The 22,394-nt window shown below is 36.1% G+C and overlaps 2 protein-coding genes across 17 annotated transcripts in view; one reads left to right on the top strand and one right to left on the bottom strand.

Moving 5' to 3' along the window:
* The window catches only part of PANK1 (pantothenate kinase 1), a 110,491-nt gene extending 106,015 nt beyond the window's left edge, over nucleotides 1–4,476 (bottom strand). The window contains exon 1 of the mRNA XM_070224422.1: nucleotides 4,346–4,476. Within this exon, the coding sequence (XP_070080523.1) occupies nucleotides 4,346–4,425 (80 nt within the window). The 5' untranslated portion in view covers nucleotides 4,426–4,476. The remainder of the gene's footprint in view (nucleotides 1–4,345) is intronic.
* A 63-nt stretch (nucleotides 4,477–4,539) lies between these two features.
* KIF20B (kinesin family member 20B) overlaps nucleotides 4,540–22,394 on the top strand; it is a 76,706-nt gene continuing 58,851 nt past the window's right edge. For 8 of the 16 annotated variants that reach the window (XM_070224408.1, XM_023642954.2, XM_023642943.2 and 5 more), the window contains exons 1-11: nucleotides 4,609–4,736; nucleotides 6,610–6,750; nucleotides 7,135–7,282; nucleotides 15,238–15,324; nucleotides 15,440–15,556; nucleotides 16,021–16,159; nucleotides 16,725–16,909; nucleotides 19,599–19,635; nucleotides 20,117–20,344; nucleotides 21,297–21,408; nucleotides 22,323–22,394. In XM_070224408.1, coding sequence (XP_070080509.1) covers nucleotides 7,136–7,282; nucleotides 15,238–15,324; nucleotides 15,440–15,556; nucleotides 16,021–16,159; nucleotides 16,725–16,909; nucleotides 19,599–19,635; nucleotides 20,117–20,344; nucleotides 21,297–21,408; nucleotides 22,323–22,394 — 1,124 coding nt within the window. In that variant the 5' untranslated portion in view covers nucleotides 4,609–4,736; nucleotides 6,610–6,750; nucleotide 7,135. Of the gene's footprint in view, nucleotides 4,737–6,603; nucleotides 6,751–7,134; nucleotides 7,283–15,237; nucleotides 15,325–15,439; nucleotides 15,557–16,020; nucleotides 16,160–16,724; nucleotides 16,910–19,598; nucleotides 19,636–20,116; nucleotides 20,345–21,296; nucleotides 21,409–22,322 lie in introns of all 16 variants that reach the window. The other 8 variants (XM_070224404.1, XM_070224373.1, XM_070224376.1 and 5 more) reach the window with 3 other exon arrangements.

Here is a 22,394-nt window from a genome sequence, read left to right as displayed (position 1 = left end):
GATTCAGTATCATCTAACATATAGTCCATATTTAAATTTCTCCAACTATCCACAAAATGTTGTTTGTAGTTACTTTAAAAAAATCTATGAACCAATCAAGATTCATGAATTTCACCTGGCCAACGTTTCTGTGTCTCCTCATTAAAACAATCCTCCATCTTGTTTTTGTTTTCCTTTTTCCCTGACACTAACAGTTTTGAAGAGCCTAGGCCTGTTTTCTTGTAAAACGTTCTACCTTCTTTTTTTTCTGATTGCTCCTTTGTAATTAGATTCAGGTTAAACATTTCTTGCACAAATAGCATCAGGTGATAGATAGAATGCCACATTAGTGGTGATGCTAAGTTTCCCAACTTGGTTAAGGTATGTCCGATAAATAAATCTTACCTTGTAAAATTATCTTTCCCTTTATAATTAGAATTGATTCCTAGGGTGATTCTGTGAGATAATGTTAACATCCTGTTCCCCAACAACCTTTCAGTCAATGGTTTTAGCATCTTTCATCCATTGTTTTAGTACTCATTGATAAGCCTTACCTATATCAAGTTTTACACTGGAAATTGTAAAATGAGGATTTTCTATTTATTATTTGTTTTGCATTAATTAACTGGCATTCTTGTGTAAAGAGCTTTTCGTTTTTATTCCCTTCCCCCTCTCTCTCATAGAGAGAACTTAAAAAAAAAAGAAATCTGTTTTAATCTATTACCATCATTATTCCTTTTGATCTTCAAATTGTTCCAAACTTGGTCAGTGGGAGCCCCTTTAAGCCAGGTCTGGTGTCCCTTTGAAATGACTCTATTAATCTCTACGGACTTTTTTGCTTTCTGTCAAGAACGTTCCAGGCTCACTTTGCAACTTCCCTGCTCCAAACTTGGAATCTGCTTTCTCTCTCCAAGGAGCACCAGCTCCTTTTAGTGTTAAATGGTATTAGAAACCATCTGGATGGCTTGGCACCAGGTGTGCTCATTGTTACTGGGGTGTCAGGGCTTCCAGGCCTCTAGGCCCTCTTAATGGACCCAGTTAACATAAAAAAAAATCACGGCTTCATTCCACTACCTCCAGTTCAAATCCAACATTATGCACTTCTTCCTTAACTTCTATCATTCCTTATTTATTTCCCTTCTCTCACAATGAGAATCATGGTTCCAAACAACATAAATATATTGACTCATTTGCTTTTTCCCATAACACACGCATAATAGTTTCAAAATTACTAAACCAATACCACTTTCAACATCAAACCTACTAAAGTTATCGATTTCTATGCACTTTTTTCCTCTTACACTGTATCTCACAACTCCTAACTCCAGTACACAGAGCACTGCGCTCAAGTTAATTGAACAAATTCTTTTTCTCCATACGGGCATGCTAGCAATTTAATATACAGGTAGGTTCACTTCTTTCTTTGAATTAAATTTTAGGGCTTATTTTTATTTCCATTGCTTTAGATTTATTTTGAAAAGGCAAAACTATATATATATTTTTTAAAACGTTCCTCAGAGAAGTCACACTCCCATCACTAATTCTTGTAAAACCTTCTCAGCCCCTATAGGTAACCATTTTCAACTAATTTTTTTGATTTATAATTTCTGTATTTCTCTCCTCAAAAATAAGCCGAAAATGTGTGTGGCATATATATGTATGCAGATTCTCATTTCTCCTTCTTTCTTACACAAAAGTTAGTGTACTTTGTATATTCTTTTGCACATTTCTTCTTCACTTAATATAAAAACAATTTTATTCTAAAAAGTATTGAAGGGCTTTAAGTCAGGGAGTGACATGATCATTTCCATGTTGATAAGATTAGTTTGGTTGCCGTATAAAGAATGGAGGGGAGCAGGACATGAAGCAGGGAGACCAGCTGGGAGGCGGTACTCGTCTGGGGAATGAAAAGGGAAAAAAGTAGTTACTTCACTTGTAACATGAAAGTACAACAGGTACATTTGTGTATGAACTGGATGAGGGTGGTGAGGGAAAAGGAGGACTCAGAGATGATCCTCCTGTCTTCTGTAACTGGGTAGATACATGGTGGTGTCATTTACTGAGATGGAGATTATAGAGGAGAGGACTTGGGTTTTGGAGTGAAAGGACAGTATTATTAAGTTAGAGATATGGGTTATACTTTCCAGTGGAGATGTGAAGAGGGTAATTAGATATCTGCATCTGGTTGGAGCTCAGAGGAGTGGTCTAGGGAGGATAAGGAATTTAGGAGTCACCAGTATAAAGATATTTAAATCCATGGGAGTTGGTAAGGTTTCCAAGAGGAAAAAGAAAGAGGAGAGAAAAAGGGGGCTCAGGACCAAGCTCTGAAGACTCCCATAATTTAGAACGTAAGTAGAAAAGAAAAGGAAATTCAGATGGGTGCCCACTGGGGTTAGAAGCAGACAAGGAATGAGTGAACTTTTGCTGACCCAGAAGCCAAATGAAGACTGTTTCAAGGCTGAAACATTTAACTGTGTGGATGAAATATTCAAGTGTGTGGAATGCTTCTGGGAGCTAGACTAAAATAAGACAGAATCCATTGGATTTTGTATTTATCCTTCGCCTGTGCCTGGTATTAGGCTCCCTATGCCTGTTTTGCCCACTCCTAACATTTTTTTTTTTTAAACTAGTTAACTCCTTGGAGATCCAAATCAAACATCATTTGCTCAGGTTCCCCTGCAACATAGTCTTAAGCTCTTTTTTTTTTTTTTGAGGAAGATTAGCCCTGAGCTAACTACTGCCAGTCCTCCTCTTTTTTGCTGAGGAAGCCTGGCCCTGAGCTAACATCGTGCCCATCTTTCTCTACTTTATACATGGGATGCCTACCACAGCATGGCATGCCAAATGGTGCCATGTCCACATCTGGGATCCAAACCGGTGAACCCCAGGCCGCTGAGAAGCAGAACGTGCAAACTTAACCGCTGTGCCACCAGACTGGCCCCATAGTCTTAAGCTCTTAAGAACATTTCCTTCAAACCACTAAGTATAGTTGTAAATTTCTCAATTACTTGTATTTTTTAACTTGTCTCTTCCATTAGAATGTAAGCTCCTTGAGGGTTAGCATCTGTTTTGCTCACTCTCCTCCACTGTTTCCCTAACTCCTAGCCTAGTGTTTGGCACACAGAGGTTTGCAATAAATATCTGTTGAACAATAAACGTAGCATCTGGAGGGCTCAAAAGCTAGGAATCAGTAACACCAAGTAAAAGCAATAAAGGCATTGCGAGGTATGACAGGAAGCATGGATTTAGTGGTAGACTTGCGTGAAGGAGCAATGGAGACTTTGACACAGTGCCCACTAAAGACTTGAGTTCCAGCTTTGACAGGAAAACCAGTTTTTATTTTCCTTTTCCTCCTTTCTTTTTTACATTGACTTTCCTCGTTCATTTTTATTCCAGGCCCTGCATCCTCTTCTGTACTCTAAACTGGCTCACCTCAAATATGATTATTTTGTGGGGAAGGAAGGCAAATTGAATGAGACAGTGGGAAGTTAGTGAGGAATGGGGGAGGTTATGGAAGATATACATATAGAATGATAAGGAAAGGTAGGCAGTAAGCTCATCAAACTAGGTATTCTAAAAATTCTACTAACCAAGTAAAATAGTGGAAAAACAGACCACGTGTAAGAGGGTAGGTCTTGAAATCCTTCAGCTGAGTTTAAAACCCCAGCTCCACCATTAATAGCTGTATGCCTTTGAGCAAATTACTTAACCAAATGAACTCAGTTTCCCCGCATCTATCAAATGAGGATAACAGCACCTGCCTCAAAGGGTTGTTCTCAGGATCAGTAAGAGAATCTTTTATATGCTTAGCACAATGACTGGCACAAGGTAAACACTCAATTAACATTAGCAGTTATTTTCCTTTAAAACGAAGTCCAGCAGGGAGAGAGGGCCTAATAGTAAACACTTGTTATATGAACGTGATAATATCACACTCAAAAGAAATGGATCACTTTAAAAGAAGCAGAGAAGATGTACTGGCACTTATATTTTGGGCACTGCAAAGACCTCGCCTATGCAAGGAAGACAGGCTGTCACAGTATAGCGCCTCACAGCGATAACTGCTTTATATTTTCAGAAAGGCAAAAAAAAAAAAAAAAAAAAAAAGAACAGAAAGAAGAAAATGCTTATAAAAATCTCTTCCGGGAAAAATTTATTTCGTCCATGAGGACCGCTGTGGACCACAGGTAGGGTCACGCAGCGAGGGAAGTGACCCTTCAGGTGCGGCAGCGCTCGTTCTAAAGGACTCTCCGGATGCGAAGCCTGTTTCTGCCCGCAAGGACAGGGCCCGGTGTTGAACAGCCCGCCGCTCCTCGGCCGGTCCCTAGGGGAGTCGCGGTGCTAAGCGTAGCAGGAGAGGCCTCACCTCCAAGCCTTCGCCACGTCTTTTTGTCTCCAGCACAGAATGTGAGATCGGCGTCCCAGCCAACAGAAGGTGGTACCCATCGCAGGAGAGGCGCGCCGTCCAACGCTGCGAGTCTCCGCAAGCCGGCCGCCCACGAGGCCGCCTGCCCCGATTTGTTGGCCGGCGTGCTGAGATCCGCCCCCAGATTTGCAGGCTTCTTCCGGAAGCCGGTCCGGCAGCCCACAGCGCGAGCCTGCGGCGATCACCGGCGCCTCTCCGAAAGCCCCGCCCACTCCCAGCGTTCAGTGCGGTGCCCTGGCCGCCATTGTTTGAATTTGAAAACCAGAACGTCGCGTTGCTGCGGGCAGGTCCGGCAGACCAGGCGAAGTTTGCGGGAGAGGCGGTGGCCCAGGTGAGAGTGCGACAAAGGAGGTTCGGTGACGGCGCGCATTACCAGGCCTGAGGCGGGGAAACGGCTCTGGCAATGTGAGAACCGTCCGGCGGAGCTCGTGACGCCCCTGAGGTTGCTCTCAGGAACTGGGTTGCGGAGCGATGGGGGCTCCTGGGGCACTGGGTGCACTTCGGAGAGTTGAGCCCTACTGCTGTGAGAGTTTAAATCTCGTCTCCACCGCGTGTTAGCTGAGTGACGCAAGGCAACGTATTAAATCTCTCTGGGAGTTTCCTCATTTATTAAAGGAGGGTAATAATAATAGTACCTTCCTCTTCGGGCTCTTAGGAAGATAAAATGGTAATACGTAAAGTTGTTTGAAACAGTGCCAGTATGTAGTAGGCACTAAGTGTTTGCACTGAATATTTTTACTGTTGCTCCTGCTGCTGTTGTTGAGGCTCAGGCCTCCACTGCCAAACCTAGTAGCCTGCATCCCTAAGGTGAGCACTTTGCTCGGCAGGCGACAAGGTCTCTTTTTGGCAGGAGCCCTGTTGTGGCCGTCTGTGCATTTATTTCCTGGCTGCCGTCGGTGCCTGGGGCTTGCCCTTCTTGGGCTTTGCAGTGCCAAGCGGAAGGGGGTGTGTGTGGCGAGTGCAGTGACTGCTGTCATCGCCCAGTGTAGAGGGTTTCGGCTATCGTTGTATTTTCTGGTTCAGTGATCTCGCATACAACAGCTCTCTAATATTCCTTGCTGAAGGACTAGTTGACACAAGTTCATGCCTTATGGGGGAGCTTGTTTTTAATCCCTGCTTAAGGTGATCAAATTCAGGTTTGCTTTTGTTTTTAGAACAAGGTAGCATGTTTACCCGGAAGCAGCATAGCAGTGTGTATATTTTATTAGATGTTTAAGACCTGAGACTTCAAGTTGAAAAATAATATGAGGAACTCATCACTTAGTTGAATAGATCTTTTTTTTTGAGGCTATATTTTATGCATGACATGTAGAAACCTCATTCAGCAGCAGATTTTGTTATTTTTCACCAGTTTTCAACCGTGGAATCTCACTGGAGAGAAGATAAGATGTAGTTTCTCAGTCATGGGATTCTGAAATGAGAAATGAGGTCTTGAACCTTGCTGTTGCTAAAGATAACATCACTAAAAGAGTAGGACCAATATTTTTTTTTTGTATAGAGAATTTTATCTATCATCATTATTTGTTATTAGACAGTCACTACATAAATTTCTGAATTTGTTGTAGGGAATACAGAATAGTATAAGACAAGGTCCTTGCCCTCAAGAAGTTTCTAGTCTAGTTAGGGAGGCCACGCATAAGTAGAGGTTGACTAAACGTACAGAAAGTGACAGTATATCTCAATAATTTTGTACATGTCAAGAAGCAGTTTATTCATTGAAAACTGAACATATGAACAAGTATAAACTACTATAACCTTACGTTTCTTAGGAGGTAAATATTCTTTTTAAGTAAGTAACTTTGTACAAGATTTATCAACACTTTTTTTTTTTAATAAAAAATTAATTGAAGGTGAAGAATGAAGTTACCTTCCAGTTTCCTGGGCATTTCCATGAAATTTGAGTTATGAAATGTCAAGTCAGTACTTTAATGTTTTTGCAAACTTTCCCCCCATGTTCTAGAGAAGTGGTTATTTTTGACTCTATCAGATACGCGTTTTCTTAATTTTCACCCATAAATTGCATGTTTGAAATATTCCATCAAACTGCCGTTATTTTCCCATTTTCATGATATCAGTGATTATACAATAAAAACAAAAGCAATAAAGGTGTTAAACTTATTTAATTGTCTGGTTTGTTGTTCCTGTGGTTTGCTGGGCCATGTTGAAGGTAAATGTGTAATATCTTTTGTCTTTATGAGATTTAGGAAAAGCAAAAAACGAAAACAACCCTATCTTATTGAGTTTGGGGGTTTCAAGGCTGATCAAGGAAAAAGATATAACCACAAGGTGGCAGTAGCATAGAAGGAACTTTACTAGGGTAGCATTTTGACAAGATTGCATGCAAGGTAAGTCCCCCTCGGCCTGAGACCCTTACTATTTGATTTCTGGGAGGATTTCAGGCAGAGATTGAATGTTTTATACTGTCTTACTTTGTGCATTACTTTTACTCATGAAATCTCTCCGGATGAATCTACCCATAGGTTGGAGTATATGAATAGTAGTGGTAGGCTGTGTCCAATATTATTTGATTCAGAATCTGTAAATAATTTGATCTCTTGTCTTTTCCATGGATCATCATGTTGTAGATGAAACGGTCTAATGTTTTCTTCTCTGGAAATCTAGTGTTATGCAGGGAAGTAGTGGGTTGGACTCATAGGCTTTTAAAACTATGGGTGGCTTACATCCTGATTTATTAAGTTTGTCTAAAGAAGTTGCTGTTATTCTTGCAGAATGGAATCTAACTTAAATCAAGATGGGGTGCCCAGACCATCTTATGTTTTTAGTGCTGACCCAATTGCAAGGCCTTCGGAAATAAATTTTGATGGCATTAAGCTTGACCTCTCTCATGAATTTTCCTTAGTTGCTTCAAGCACTGAGGTAAGTACAAGAAAAGTTTTAGGTTGATTTTCGTGATTGAGTGGAAATGTGTGAGCGTGCACACACGCTTGGGGACAGGGATGGCTAGAGCAGAGCTTTCCAAATGTTGTGGTTTTAAGGCAACCTTCTATCTCAGTAATTTTTTCAAGGCGTCTTAAATATATAACAGTTCCTTTTCAAGTAGTAGGTCCAAACAATAACTATCTATGCCCTAACCTAGTACTCATTTGAAAAAAAAATTACAAAAAAAATATTTAATTTCATTCTTCAATAACCACAGTTATTTACTAATGAGATATGGGTGCCTTTTGGGCACTGCACAACTTCTCAAGCTGTGGAATCAGGTTAGACATTGCCACTCTGGTTTCCTATTCCTCATTGCTTTGGGGTAGTTACTTTTTATCAAAGCAGGCACTGGAAAATCCGGCTTCATAAAGATATGACATCATCAAAAGGAAGAGTGATCAAATGTTGAAACTGTGAACTACTTCAAGCTAATAGTTCATGGTATCCAACATATGTCAAGTACTGCTGTGATTTCCTTAAAAATGTAAAGTATTCCACTATGTCTCTTGGAATTGCAAGCCTTAGTTTAAAAAAAAAAATACAGGTTTTTAAAAATTAACTTAGTAGTATTTAAGAAGTAAAAGTCTTTCCACCACCCTACCTACTACCACTGTAATATTCACTCTGTGTCTTTGTAGATTTTTTCTTATACATTTACTTTTCGATCCATTTGTATTCTGTTGTTAATTTTGATGCCTTAGAAAGATGGACTAACCCATTTTATAAAGAAGGATGGAAGAGGAAAGGGGAGTATAAGGAACACAGATAAAAGAGTAATACTTATTCAGTATCCGTGATGTGCCAGGCTCTCGTACTTTAGCTCATTTAATGATAAAGAAAGAAAGAAAGGGAGGAAGGGATAAGTGCATCTTGGTATATAAATGGAATCACGCATTATGAAGTCTTTTGTGTCTACCTTCTTTCACTTAACACAAGGTTTGGTAAACAATGGCCTGTTTTTGTGTTGCTCACAAGCTAAGAATGGTTTTTACATTTTTAAATGGTTGAAGAAAAATAATGTTTCATGACATGACAATTATATGAAATTCAAACTTCACTATTTGTAAATATCAAGTTTTGTTGCATCACAGCCATAGTTGTTGGTTTACTTGTTTTCTAAATCTGCCTTTTCACTTTAATGGCAGAGATGAGTAGTGGTGACAGAGACTGTAGGGCCTGTAGAGCCTAAAATATTAGTTATCTGGTTCTTTATAGAAAAAATTTGCTGACCCCTAACTTGGCATTATGTTTTTGAGATTTATCATGTATCAGTAATTTGTTACTTTTAATTGCTACGTAGTAGTCCATTTTGCAGATATGCCACATTTCCATTTACAATTTGATGGACATTTGGGTGGTTTCTGCTTTTGGGCCATTGCAAATAATACTGCTTGGAACATTCATGAGGAAGCCTGTCTGTGAACTTGTGTTTTCATTTCTCTTGGGTAAATACTTAGGAATAGAATCCTTGGGTCAAATGGTAAGTGCATATTTAACTTCATAAGAAACTTCTAAACTGCTTTCCAAGGTGGCTTTACCAACACCAGCAAGGCATGTGGGTTCCAGTTTCTCCACCTCTTTGCCAACACTTGGTAATTTTGGGAGTGTGTAGTAGTACTTTATTGCAGTTCTAGCTTGCATTTCCCTAATGAGCACTTTTTCAAATATTTGTTGGTCGTTCCTATACGTTTTTTTGTAAAATGTCTCTTCAAATCATTTTCCCATTTAAAAAATTAGGTTGTTTGTCTTCTTATTGATTTGTGAGCAATCTTTATATTGTGGATATGTGTACTTTATTGGAGTAATGGTGTCTAGCAGAGATTTTTAACTTTAAAGAAGTCCAGTTTAACTTTTTTTCTTTTTATGATGACTTATTTTGTGTGTCCTCTCTAAGAAATATTTGCCCAAGGTTGTGAAGATTTTTTTGTACATTTTCTTCTAGAAATGGTTATAGCTTTTGTTTTAATGGTTATATTTGTTACCCATCTGGAATTATTTTTTGTGTATAGTTGATGTAGGGGTCCAAGTTGATTTTTTTTTTTTTTGAGAACTCCATATCTAATCACTTCAGCATTATGTGTTGAAAAGGCTTTCTTTCCCCATTAAATTATTTTGGTACCTTTGTTGACAATCACATGACTGTATATCTATGTGTGGGTCTATTTCTGGATTATTCTCTTCCCTTGAGCTTTTTGTGTATCCTTAATGCCTATACTTCACTATCTGTTTTTGTAGCTAAAATTCTTGAAATCAGATAGTGTGAATTCTCCAGCTTTGCTTTTCTTTTTTAGGAATATTTTGGGTCTTCTAGGTTTTTTGCATATTCTTAAGAGAATTGACTTAACCAGTTTCTACAAAACAGCCTGTTGCGATTTTTGACTGGGATTGCATTGAATCTATAAATTAATTTGAAAGAATTGTCATTTTGATAATATTGAGTGTTTTAATCCATGAGCACAGTCTATTTCTCCATTTATTTAGGTCTCTGAAGTCTTAGCAATGTTTTGTACTTAGTGTAGAGGTCTTTTGTATCTTTTGTTAAGTATGTTTGTAGACATTTCATGGTATTTGATGCTGTTGTAAGTTATATTTTTAACAGCTTTGTCGTGCAATAAACTGCACGTTTGAAGTATAGAGTTTGACAAGTTTTAACATATGCATATGCTCATGAGACCGTTGCTCTAATCAAGATAGTGAATATCTCTATCACCGCTGAAAGTTTTCTTGTGCCTCCTTGTAATCCCTCCTTCCCATTACACTTCCAGGTAACCACTGCTCAGGGTTCTCTCAGTATACATTAGTTTGCACTTTCTAGAACTTTATATAAGTGGAATCATAAAGTATATACTCTTTTTTTTGGTGAGGGGATCTGGTTCATTCACTCGTAATTATTTTGAGTTTCATGCATGTTGTGTGCATCCATAAATCATTCCTTTTTATTGTTCATTGTTTGGATATGCTGCAATTTGTTTATCCATTCACTTGCTGATGGACGTTTGTGCTCACAGTTTTTGGCCATTACAAACAAAGCTTCTAGGAACATTTGTGTACAGATCTTTTTATCGACATATATTTCCTTTTTTTCTTGGATACCCAGGGATAGAATGGCGGGATCATTTTTAAGAAACTACCAAACTTTTCCAAAGTGATAATATCATTTTACATTTCCAGCAGCAGTATATGAGAGTTCTTCCTTCCTCTACCTCCTCACCAACACTTGGTATAGTCAATCCTTTTATTTATTTATTTATTTTAAAATAGACTGTATTTTTTAGAGCGGTTTTATTTTCACAGCAAAATCGAGCAGAACGTACAGAGATTTCTCATATACCCTCTGCTGCCTCACATACATAGCTTCCCCCATTATCAGCATCCTCCATCAGAGTGGTACATTTGTAACAGTTGATGAACCTGCATTGACACATCATTGTCACCCAGAGTCCATCGTTTACATAATTTCACTCTTCATGTTGTACCTTCTACAAGTTTGGACAAATGTATAATGACATGTATCCACCATTATGAGATTGTACAGAGTATTTTCACTGCCTACAAGTCCTCTGTGGTCTGCGTGTTCATCCCTTCCTCACCCCACCAACCACTGATTTTTTAACTGTCTCCATAGTTTTGCGTTTTCCAGAACATCATATTGTTAGAATCATACAGTATATAGCCTTTTCAGATTGGCTTCTTTCACTTAGTAATATGCATGTAAGTTTCCTTCCATGTCTTTTCATAGCTTGATAGCTCATTTCTTTTTAGTACTGAATAGTATTCCATTGGTGGATGTACCTCAGTTTATTTATCCATTCACCTACTGAAGGACATCTGCTTGTTAGAAGTTTTGGCAATTGTGAATAAAGCTTCAGTAAACATCTATATGCAGGTTTTTGTGTGGACATAGCTTTTCACTTTTTTTGGGTAAATACCAAGGAACACAATTGCTGGATCACACGGCAAGATTATGTTTAGTTTTGTAAGGAACTGCTAAACTGTCTTCCAAAGTGGTTGTACCATTTTGCATTCCCAACATCAGTGAATGAGAGTTCCTATTGCTCTATGTCCTCATCAGCATTTGGTGTTGTCAGTGTTCCAGATTTTGGCCATTCTTATATGTGTATAGCGGTATCTCACTGTTGTTTTAATTTGCATTTCCCTGATGATGTATGATGTGGAACATCTTTTCATATGCTTATTTGCCATCTGTTTATCTTCTTTGGTGAGGTGCCTGTTACGATCTTTGGCCCATTTTTTAATCAGGTTGTTTGTGTTCTTATTGTTGAGTTTTAGGAGTTCTTTGTATATTTTGGATAAAACTCCTTTATTTGACAGATCTTTCGGACATATTTTCTCCAAGTTTATGGCTTGTCTTTTCGTTCTCTTGGCAGTGTCTTTCACAGAGCGGAAATTTTTGATTTTAAGGAGATCCAGCTTGTCCGTTATTTCTTAATGGATCGTGCCTTTTGTGTTGAATCTAAAAAGTCATTACCAAGCCAAGGGTCATGTAGGATTTCTAGGCCTTTAATAGTTTTGTGTTTTACATTTAGATTTGTATCCATTTTGAGTTAATTTCTGTGAAGGATGTAAAGACTGTGTCTAGGTGAATTTTTTTGCATGTGGATGTCCCGTTGTTCCAGCACCATTTGTTGAAAAGACTGTCTTTGTTCCATTGTATTGCCTTTGCTTCTTTGTCAAAGATCAGTTGACTGTATTCATGTGGATCCATTTTTAGACTCTCTGTGTTGTTCTATTGATTGATTTTTTTCTTTTGCCAAAACTACACTGTCTTGATTACTGTAGCTTTATAGTCTGTCTTGAAGTCAGATGTTGTCAGTCCTCCAGCTTTGTTCTTCTCTTTCAATTTTATATTGGCTATTCTGAGTAGTTTCTTTTGTTTTGAGGAAGATTAGCTGTGAGCTAACATCTGCCACCAATCCTTCTCTTTTTTGCTAAGGAAGATTGGCCCTGACCTAACATCTGTGCCTATCTTCGTCTACTTTATATGTGGGATGCCTGCCACAGCATGGCTTGGTAAGTGGTGCATAGGTCTGCGCCCGGGATCTGAACTGGTGAACTCTGGGTCCCCAAAGTGGAGCGCACGAACTTAACCACTATACCACTAGGCCAGCCTCTGAGTAGTTTCTTTATTTTAGCCATTTTAATAGGTATGTATTGGTATCTAATTGGTATTTTTGTTTACCTAACAACTAAAAATGTTGAATATGTTTTCATGTGCATATTTGCCATTTGTGTATCTTCTTTGGTAAAATGTTGATTTAAATCTTTTGCTCATTTAAAAAAATTGAGTCGTTTTCTTATTATTAAGTGTTCTTTATAGTATTTTCCAGATACATATCAGCTATATCCTTTGCAAATATTTTCTCCCAGTCTGTGGCTTGTCTTTTTATCCCCTAGCAGTGTTTATTGAAGAGAAGTTTTTAATTTTGATGAAACCCGTTTTATCAATTTGTTCTATTATGGATTGTGCTTTTGATGTCATATCTAAGAAATCTTTTCCTAACTCAAATCTTTGCCACAATGATTTTATTCTGTGTTTTCTTTTAGAAGTTTTATAGTTTTAGTTTTATGTTTAGGTCTATGATTCATTTTGAAATAATTTTTATGTACAATGTGAGATGTGTATCCAAATTCTTATTTTTTTATATGTAGATATCCAATTTTTCTAGCACAATTTGTTGAAAAAGCTATCTTTTTGTGCTGCATTTCCTTTGCACCTTTGTCGTAAATCAAATGTCCTTGTATATAAGGATTTATTTCTGAATATTCTATTCTGTTTTATTGATCTATTTGTTTTCCTGCACTGTTTTGATTACTGTAGCTTTAAAATAAGTGTTGAAATCAGGTAGTGTTAGTCCACCAAATTTCTTCTCTTTTTAGACTTGTTTTGACTATTCTAGGTACTTTGCATTTCTATGTGAAATTTTAAATGAGCTTGTCAATTGCTACAAAAAAAGCCTGGGATTTTGATTGCAACTTCATTGAATGTGTAGATCAGTTTCAGAAGAATTGACGTTTTAACAATATTGAGTCTATTGAATGATGAACAACGTGTGTCTCCATTTATTTTGAACTCCTCTAATTTCTCTGAGCAACGTTTTGTAGTTATTAGTGTATTGGTCTTTTACATCTTATGTAAGATTTATCCCTAGGTATTTCATAATTTTTGATGCAATTGCAAATGGTATTGCTGTGTAAAATCAATTTCTGTTTCTTCCCAGTATATAGAAAAACAGTTGGTTTTGCATATTGATCTTGTATCATGCTACATTGCTAAACTCATTTAATAGTTCTAGTAACTTTTTGTAGATTTTGTTGGATTTTTTTATGTGGATGTTCATGTTATCTGTGAATAAAGACAGTTTTATTTCTTCCCAATTGGGATAACTTTTATTTCCTTTCTTTTCTTTTTTTTTTTTTTGCCTGATTACATTGTCTGGAACCTCTAGTATAAAGCAGAAGTAGTGAGAGTAGAAATTCCTGTCTTGTTACTCATCTTAGATTTACCCTTTCACCATTAAGTATGATGTTAGCTATAGGTTTTTTGTAAATGCCCTTTATCAGATTAAGGAAGTTCCCTTTTAATCCAGTTTGCCAAGAATTCTTATGAATGGATCTTGAATACATATGTCAATTCATATCATCATTCAAATGCTTTTTTTACATCTATTAGAGATAAAACTTTCTTTTCATTTATTCTTTTAATGTGGTTAGTTACCCTAATTGATTTTTGAATGTCAAATTGACCTTGCACTCCTGGGATAAACCTTTTTTGGTCATGATGTACTACCTATTTTATATATTGGGTAATATTTTGTTAGGGAATTTTTGCATCTATCTTTTTTCTTTTTGGTGAGGAAGATTGGCTTTGAGCTAACGTCTGTTGCCAATCTTCCTCTTTGTATTTTTTTTTCCTCCCCAAAGCCCCAGTGCATAGTTGTATATCCTAGTTGTAGGTCATTCTAGTTCTTCTTTGTGGGATGTCACCACAGCATGGCTTCATGAGCGGTGTATTGGTCTGCGCCCAGGACCTGAACTGGTGAACCCTGGGCTGCTGAAGTGGAGCATGCGAACTTAACCACTCAGCCATGGGGCTGGCCCCCTTTTTGCATCTATCTTAATTAGGGATATTGTTATGTAATTTTTTCCTGAAGATATCTCTGTCAGATTGTTGTTAGGATTATGTCAAACTCAAAATTAGTTGAGAAGTATTCTCTTTCTTAAAGAGTTTATCTACAATTTATATGATTATATCCTAATGTTTGAGAGAATATACCAATGAATTACTGGGGCTCGGAGTTTTTTTGTGGGATTATTTGTTTGAATGTAAATTGAATTTCTATAATAGACATAGGATTATTCAGATTTTTCTACTTCTTGTGTCTTCCTTTTTCCTTTTTAAAAAAAATTAAAACATTTCTTTAAAATTATTTTCTAAAATGAACTAAGCTCATTTCTTCCCCAAAGGAAGCAGCAAAAAAATTCTAACTGTTTGGTGGAATTGGACATTTGGATTAATAGACTATTCTTGTTATTTGTGATTTATTCTAGAGTTCTATGTTTTTAGTGACTTAGAGCCCTGTTATTTTTATTAGTTTTAAAGGTTAGGATTTTATGAGAAAAAGGCTTATTAAAAACTTAAAGTATAAATGTAGAAGGTGGAGGAAATTAAATCTTTTGTGATGTATTTTTTTTTCAGAAACAGGTTTGCTTTTCTTTAAGCACAAAAAGGTTAAAAACAGAAGACTGTTTGCTTAGAGGTTCTGCGTAGTCTCAGATTATGTAACAATCAGCCACTTTAAACACAGACGATCTCTGAAAAACTGCATTTTGTATTTTTTAAATACAGTTATTTTGTACTCTTTTTTAAGGCAAACAGTTTGGAATCCAAAGATTATCTCCAGGTTTGTCTTCGAATAAGACCCTTCACACAGTCAGAAAAAGAACATGAATCTGAGGTTTGTGTTGAATTTAATTGGAATTAAATATTCTACTTTCATTAAATGGATAAAATACTACTGTTTTTATTTATTTGTTGTGGGTTTATTTTATTTATTGATTTATGTGCTCTAGGGCTGTGTGTATATTCTGGACTCACACACTGTTTTGCTGAAAGATCCTCAAAGCGTCCTTGGTCGGTTAAGTGAGAAAAGCTCTGGGCAGATGGCACAGAAATTCACCTTTTCCAAGGTAAGTAACCATGTGAAACTGAAGATTTTTCTTTTAAGTGAAAGAGACTTGGCTTAGGCTAAATTTCTACATAATTGTATAATAATGAACTATATGTATATCTTGCACTTAGGGAACTTAGATCTTTGGCGTGTGTATTTTTTTCTTAAGGGTAGGACTCAAATTTCAGGTCTGTAAATATATAATTGGAGGTAAATAGATCACTGTATAGTTCTTAAAATCCTTCTTTTTAGAAATGTTCTTTTCAAAATTTCGATGAAAACTTGATTGGCTGGGTCAGATTTCTGTTTTGAAAACTCAGTAGTTACGCTTTTGTGGGGGTTGGGGATATGGTTCCTATTTTAAGAATGAATCTTAGAAAACAAATCTTTTTAATTTTTAAAACATGAGAGAGAGGGTAGAACTCATTGTCAGTGTTAACTTGAGTTTTCTAAAAAACTTGTTTTAAAAAAATTCTAATTTAGGTGTTTGGCCCGAAAACTACACAGAAGGAATTCTTCCAGGGTTGCATTATGCAACCAGTGAAAGACCTCTTGAAAGGACAGAGTCGGCTGATTTTTACTTATGGGCTAACCAATTCAGGAAAAACTTACACATTTCAAGGTAAATTGTTTTATTTTTGCTGGAAAGGAAAAAAAGCACTAATATTCACTCATTTTCATAATACTTGCATGTAGGTATGTTTCCATTACCTAGTACATTAGCTCCATTTTTTGTAGTAGTAGCATATTGGATGTGTATTGCCAATGGCTTTTAATTCAGATCGATTTAATTAATTTGTGAAACTACTTTACCCATGTGATAGAGAATTAGATGACAATGAAAGTTCAGAATAACTATTGATGTGACATGGTGAATTAAGCATGGGTATCCAGGGAAACACTTATTTCATTTTACTTTTATACTTCGTGATTATGAGTGATTGCACGTCTTATGGCCTGATCTGAATGTAAAATTTCAGGTTTTGCCTCATAATAATAGTTGGTAAAATGTCGATTATAGGGTAAAGACCAAAGTGATGGAAGACTGAGTAATCCTTCAGCTTCTCTCACTTTGTCTTAGCTGCTTCCTGTTGTCCATTGGTGATATAGAAGGAGCCTTGGTAGTCCAGGAGTGTTTCCGCTTTCCTAATATTCCAAGAGAGTAAAAACAAGAATTCTTTTCACAGGCACAGAAGAAAATATTGGCATTCTGCCTCGAACTTTGAATGTATTATTTGATAGTCTTCGGGAAAGACTGTATACAAAGGTGAACCTTAAACCACATAGGTCCAGAGAATACTTACGGTTATCACCAGACCAAGAGAAAGAAGAAGTTGCTAGCAAAAGTGCATTGCTTCGGCAAATTAAAGAGGTATGGAAGTATTTTAGTATGTAAAATACATATAAATCTTGACCTTTTATAAGCTCTTCAGTTTGTTTCAGCCTATATTGGAATGTTTTGTGGTTGTGGTGGTTGACTTTTCTTTTTGAGAAAAGTATTAAAAGCTTGTTTGAAGGGGCTGGCCCCGTGGCTGAGTGGTTTAAGTTCATGCACTCCACTTCAGTAGCCCGGGATTTTGCTGGTTCGGGTCCTGGGTGTGGACCTAGCACCACTTGTCAGGCCATGCTGGGGCGGGGTCCCACAGAGCACAACCGGAGGTACCTACAACGAGAATATACAACTATGTACTGGTGGGCTTTGGGAAGAAGACGAAGAAGAAAAAAAAAAGATTGGCAACAGATGTTAGCTCAGGTGCCAAAAAAAAAAATTGTTTGAAGACATTTTATATTGTACAAATAGCAGAAATGTTCAAATAGCACAAATGTAAATGGTTCTGAAATCTTTTTGTTGTTGTAGAAGCAACATTGTATTTTCTATGTAATGATTCTTAAAAATTCTTTTTTTAATTATAAAAGTAATATGTATACACAGACACTAAACAGGGGAATGTGAAAAATAAAAAGTGAAAATTTCTTATAATTCCATTCCTAAAGAGAAAACCACCATAAACAGATTGGAAAGTATTCTTTTTAATCTTTTTCTCTACAAAATCTGTATACAGAGTTTTCTGTATGTGTCTGTATATACACACACAAACGCAGTCGTATATAGTTGCATGTGTATTCATATCTTTTTCTTTGTGTAGGATATAGCTTTTTTTTTTAAAGATTTTATTTTTTCCTTTTTCTCCCCAAAGCCTCCCGGTACATAGTTGTATATTCTTCGTTGTGGGTCCTTCTAGTTGTGGCATGTGGGACGCTGCCTCAGCATGGTTTGATGAGCAGTGTCATGTCCGCGCCCAGGATTCGAACCAACGAAACACTGGGCTGCCTGCAGCGGAGCGCGCGGACTTAACCACTCGGCCACGGGGCCAGCCCCAGGATATAGCCTTTTTTTAAATGAGATTTTAATATACCTATGTTCTGTAACTTGCTCTTTCATTTGACATATATTAAATCACTTACTACCTTAATACACGTCTGTTATCTGTTAGATTATATGTTTACTTCCTTTCTTACTTTCTTTTTTTATTAGTTTTTCATGAAAAATTGCTTTTATAAAGTTATACTTGTCTATTTATTCCTCTTGTGCCTTCTCCATTTTGTGTTATGTTTTCAGGCATCTATCCTAGTCAAGGTTGTTAAAAGCTATTAACAGCTTTTTAAGTATTTTCAAAATATCAATGAGGTTTCTTTCTTTAAGACATTTAGAAATCAGTGTTTCAAGGTAATAAAAAGTTGTTACTTAGTGGAGTTCAAAGTTCAGAGTCCATGATATGATCTCTGAAAGTAAAAGAGTGTTTTAAACAAAAATTATGGAGATCGGTGGATAATTGCTTAGATAATTCATAGAGGAAATTAAAGTCATTAATGAAAAACATTTTTCCTAACAAGTTATGCAGTTAAAATAAAATATTATTTTGCCTGTGAAATTATTAAAATGTTAAAAAAATACACATTTTCATACATTGTTTACAGAATATGTTTCTAGAAAGCAATTTGGTAATACTATATTAAGAATAAGAACTTAAAATATTTTTGTATGTTTTCATCTCCCAATTCAGGTTTAGGTATACATCCTAAGGAAATAATTAGAATGCAGAACAAAAAATAATATATTGTTTATCGTAGTATGTACCAACAAAACTTCGTAATATAAATGTACAGAATAGAGAAATAATTGTCATTTCACAACTATTAAATTATGCAGCCACCAAATGTTTACAAGTAATTTTTAATTATAGAAAGAAAAAACTTACAGTATAATAAGTGTGGGGAAAGGAATAGAAAGGAATATATTGAAATATTAATAGTAATTGCCTCTTGAGTGACAGGGATTATATATGATGATATTCTTTTTTTTTTTTTAAAGATTTTATTTTTTCCTTTTTCTCCCCAAAGCCCCCCAGTACATAGTTGTATATTTCTCGTTGTGGGTTCTTCTAGTTGTGGTATGTGGGACGCTGCCTCAGCGTGGTCTGACGAGCAGTGCCATGTCCGCGCCCAGGATTCGAACCAACGAAACACTGGGACGCCTGCAGCGGAGCGCGCGAACTTAACCACTCGGCCACGGGGCCAGCCCCCTTTTTTTTTTTTTTGGTTTTAAGATTTTATTTTTTCCTTTTTCTCCCCAAAGCCCCCCAGTACATAGTTGTATATTCTTCGTTGTGGGTCCTTCTAGTTGTGGCATGTGGGACACTGCCTCAGCATGGTTTGATGAGCAGTGCCATGTCCGCGCCCAGGATTCGAACCAACGAAACACTGGGCCGCCTGCAGCGGAGCACGCGAACTTAACCACTCGGCCACGGGGCCAGCCCCATGATGATATTCTTTTTGATACTCTTCTGTAGTTTCCAAAATTTCCTATTATGTGAATGTATTATTTAACTAGTAAAAAAATTAATAGACGAGGTCATTGAATTGAGTAGATGAAAGGTTGTGGTTTGGTTGGTGACTTTTTGGATAGATAATTAATATAGTGGTTATTTAACAATGGCTTTTATTAAAGATTAAAGATTTTTATTAGAGATATAAAGATTAAAAACATCTTTCTTTTTTAGGTTGTTATACATAATGACAGTGATGATACTCTTTATGGTAAGGTTTCCTTTCTCACTTAGCTTTAAAGTGTTGATTATATGAAATACAATGAAAAGCTTTTAATTTTTGAATCACTCCTAGTGTTTAATTTCTTTAATGACATAGTAATACTTGGTAAATGGTACATAACTATATGAAATGTCAGTCACTGTAAGGTTTTATTTGGATTTAATATCACAGATATCTCTTTCACTGGTTGTAACTTTTCATGTTGAATTCAAGAGACAGTAGTTTTTCTGTCCTTTACATTTACTTTCAATTTGGTTCATCAGCGTACTTTCAAAAAGAAAAGAAAGAAGCCAAACCTTGGTTAATACAAATCTTGTTTACATCTGTGTGGATGCAAGAAAATATTTCACATTTCTGGTCAAAAGATTAAGGATACTTAGTTTTTCAAGTCCAGTAATCTTGTCTGTCCTATTGTCTCATTTTTAGTCAAATGCTTAATTTTGTGATGATCCTCTTTTATTTTTTGTAGGAAGTTTAACAAATTCTTTGAATATCCCAGATTTTGAAGAATCCATGAAAGATTGTGAACAAGCTAGCTTGAATATGGAAAATAATATAAAGTTTTCTGTGTGGGTTTCTTTCTTTGAGATTTACAACGAATGTATTTATGACTTGTTTGTTCCTGTATCATCTAAGTTCCAAAAGAGAAAGATACTACGCCTTTCCCAAGATATAAAGGGCTATTCTTTTATAAAAGGTATACTAATGAGTATTTTCTATTTTATTGTTCTGAAGTTCTTTTCTAGGCTTTGTTAAAGCTATAGGAAGACAAACTGGAAATTTTAAAAGTTTTATATTTAGATTATATTATGTTATATTTATATTTATATTAATTATTAACATCAAGATCGTAAGAGAAGTTTGTGCTTTGGAAGTATGTCTTAGGGGTCTAGTTTAATATTGTGTTTGCTTGAGTATCACTGATTGGGTTTTGGGGATGGGAATGCTGTGTGTTAATATTTACATTATTCTGCTGGTTCGTAAGTGTCCAAACTTTGGAGCTATGAAAATGTTTCTGTTTCATCCACAGTGGTGTTTTCCAACCTTTTAAAACTGCTACTCACAGTAGGAAATACATACATGATTAATAACATACATGTATTAACATTATGACCCAGTGTCTGCATCTGTATATGTGTATGTGTTTACAACTCAAAGTTTCATTAATTGTACTCAACTTTACTATAAGGAATGCACATTCATGTTTTCTGTACTCTACAAAGTGCTGGTTGTGACTCAATGAATTTGATTTCATGATTCACTAATGAATTGTAATCTGTAATGTCTCACGGCTAGGTAATTTTGTACGTTAAATCTGTACTGTATTTTGTCTTTTTTTTTTCCTGCATGTCTAGTTCTAAGGAATCTTACCTATTTTTAATTTTCCCTTTGGTAGACTCTTGAAGAATACTTACTTTGTGTGTTTGTATACAACTTAAGTACTGGAAAATCATTATAATATCCTTGTGTGTACCTCTTTTCTAGTGGAGTATGGAATAGTTGAATTGACTCCACCTAGGGCATGTTATTAAAAGAAAGATTCATTATGTGTTTTTGGGAAAAGAGATAACAAATCTTCAAAGAGATTACATTACACAACAAATGCTGTGTTTTTATAAATTGCTATTTGTCCTCTTTATTTTTTAAAGATTTACAATGGGTTCAAGTATCTGATTCCAAAGAAGCGTATAGACTTTTAAAACTAGGAATAAAGCACCAGAGTGTTGCCTTCACAAAACTGAACAATGCTTCGAGTAGAAGGTAAGGAGTAACTCTATGGTGTGAGCCTGAAGCACCCAGGGTATTTTGTGCTTATTTAAATATAAATAATTTAAGATTAAAGTGGGCAATAGCTTCTCTGATATGTTCAATGAATTCATAGGCATAAAAACATTCTGTAAACTGAAGAACACTGAACACATGAGATTGTCAGGACTATTTCTTGTTCTAATGTAAGATTTACTAATTTGCATGAAGTCTCTGAGGTCTTTTTGCAAGTTTTATGTGAATATATAAGCTCTATATTTTCAGAGTTGCCTATAATGGTGAACTTTTCCCTTTGTGTCTCCCACTTACCCCATGAGCACAGACACTACATGCATACTGAGTTATGACAAAATCTCAAGGGGTTAAGGAAGGATGTTTTTGATGAAAGGGATTGGAGGATGAAAGACAAAAGGAAATAAATTTAAGCAGTGAGATATTAAAACAGGTTCTCTCTTAATGAGAAAGAGCCCTGTCCTGCATACTCTGTAAGGCATGAGGATAATATATGATCCAGATAAGCCTCTATTTACGCCAAGTGTGTTCTTTGCTTTAGGTATATATTCAAAGAAGAGTAGCTGGATATAATACTATTTTAACTAATAATATGATCTTTGTAAGCAATTTGAGACTTTATTATTAAAGTGATTGTATTAGTAGAAGTTGGAATTTTAAGAGAAGGAATAGATTCAAGGGATTTGGGGCTAAGGGAAAGATAAGGTATTTGGTTTTAGGTAGTTGGGTATGTAGGTGAGAGTGGAACACTGGACTGAAATATCTGGCAGCTAGTTGGAAAATGCAGTGCTGTATTAGCGTGTAAATAGATACTGATTTAGATGCTTGCCTCTTGTATTTAGAATGCAGAAAATAAAAATGAAAGATAACATTTGATCTTTGTATATTTCTTTTAGTCACAGCATATTCACTATTAGAATATTACAGATTGAAGATTCTGAAATGCCTCGTGTAATGCGAGTCAGTGA

This window comes from Equus caballus, chromosome 1 (genome assembly GCF_041296265.1).
Source record: "Equus caballus isolate H_3958 breed thoroughbred chromosome 1, TB-T2T, whole genome shotgun sequence".
Taxonomy (NCBI): domain Eukaryota; kingdom Metazoa; phylum Chordata; class Mammalia; order Perissodactyla; family Equidae; genus Equus; species Equus caballus.
The sequence above is the reverse complement of the archived record's forward strand: the minus strand, read 5'-3'. Positions and strand labels throughout refer to the sequence as shown.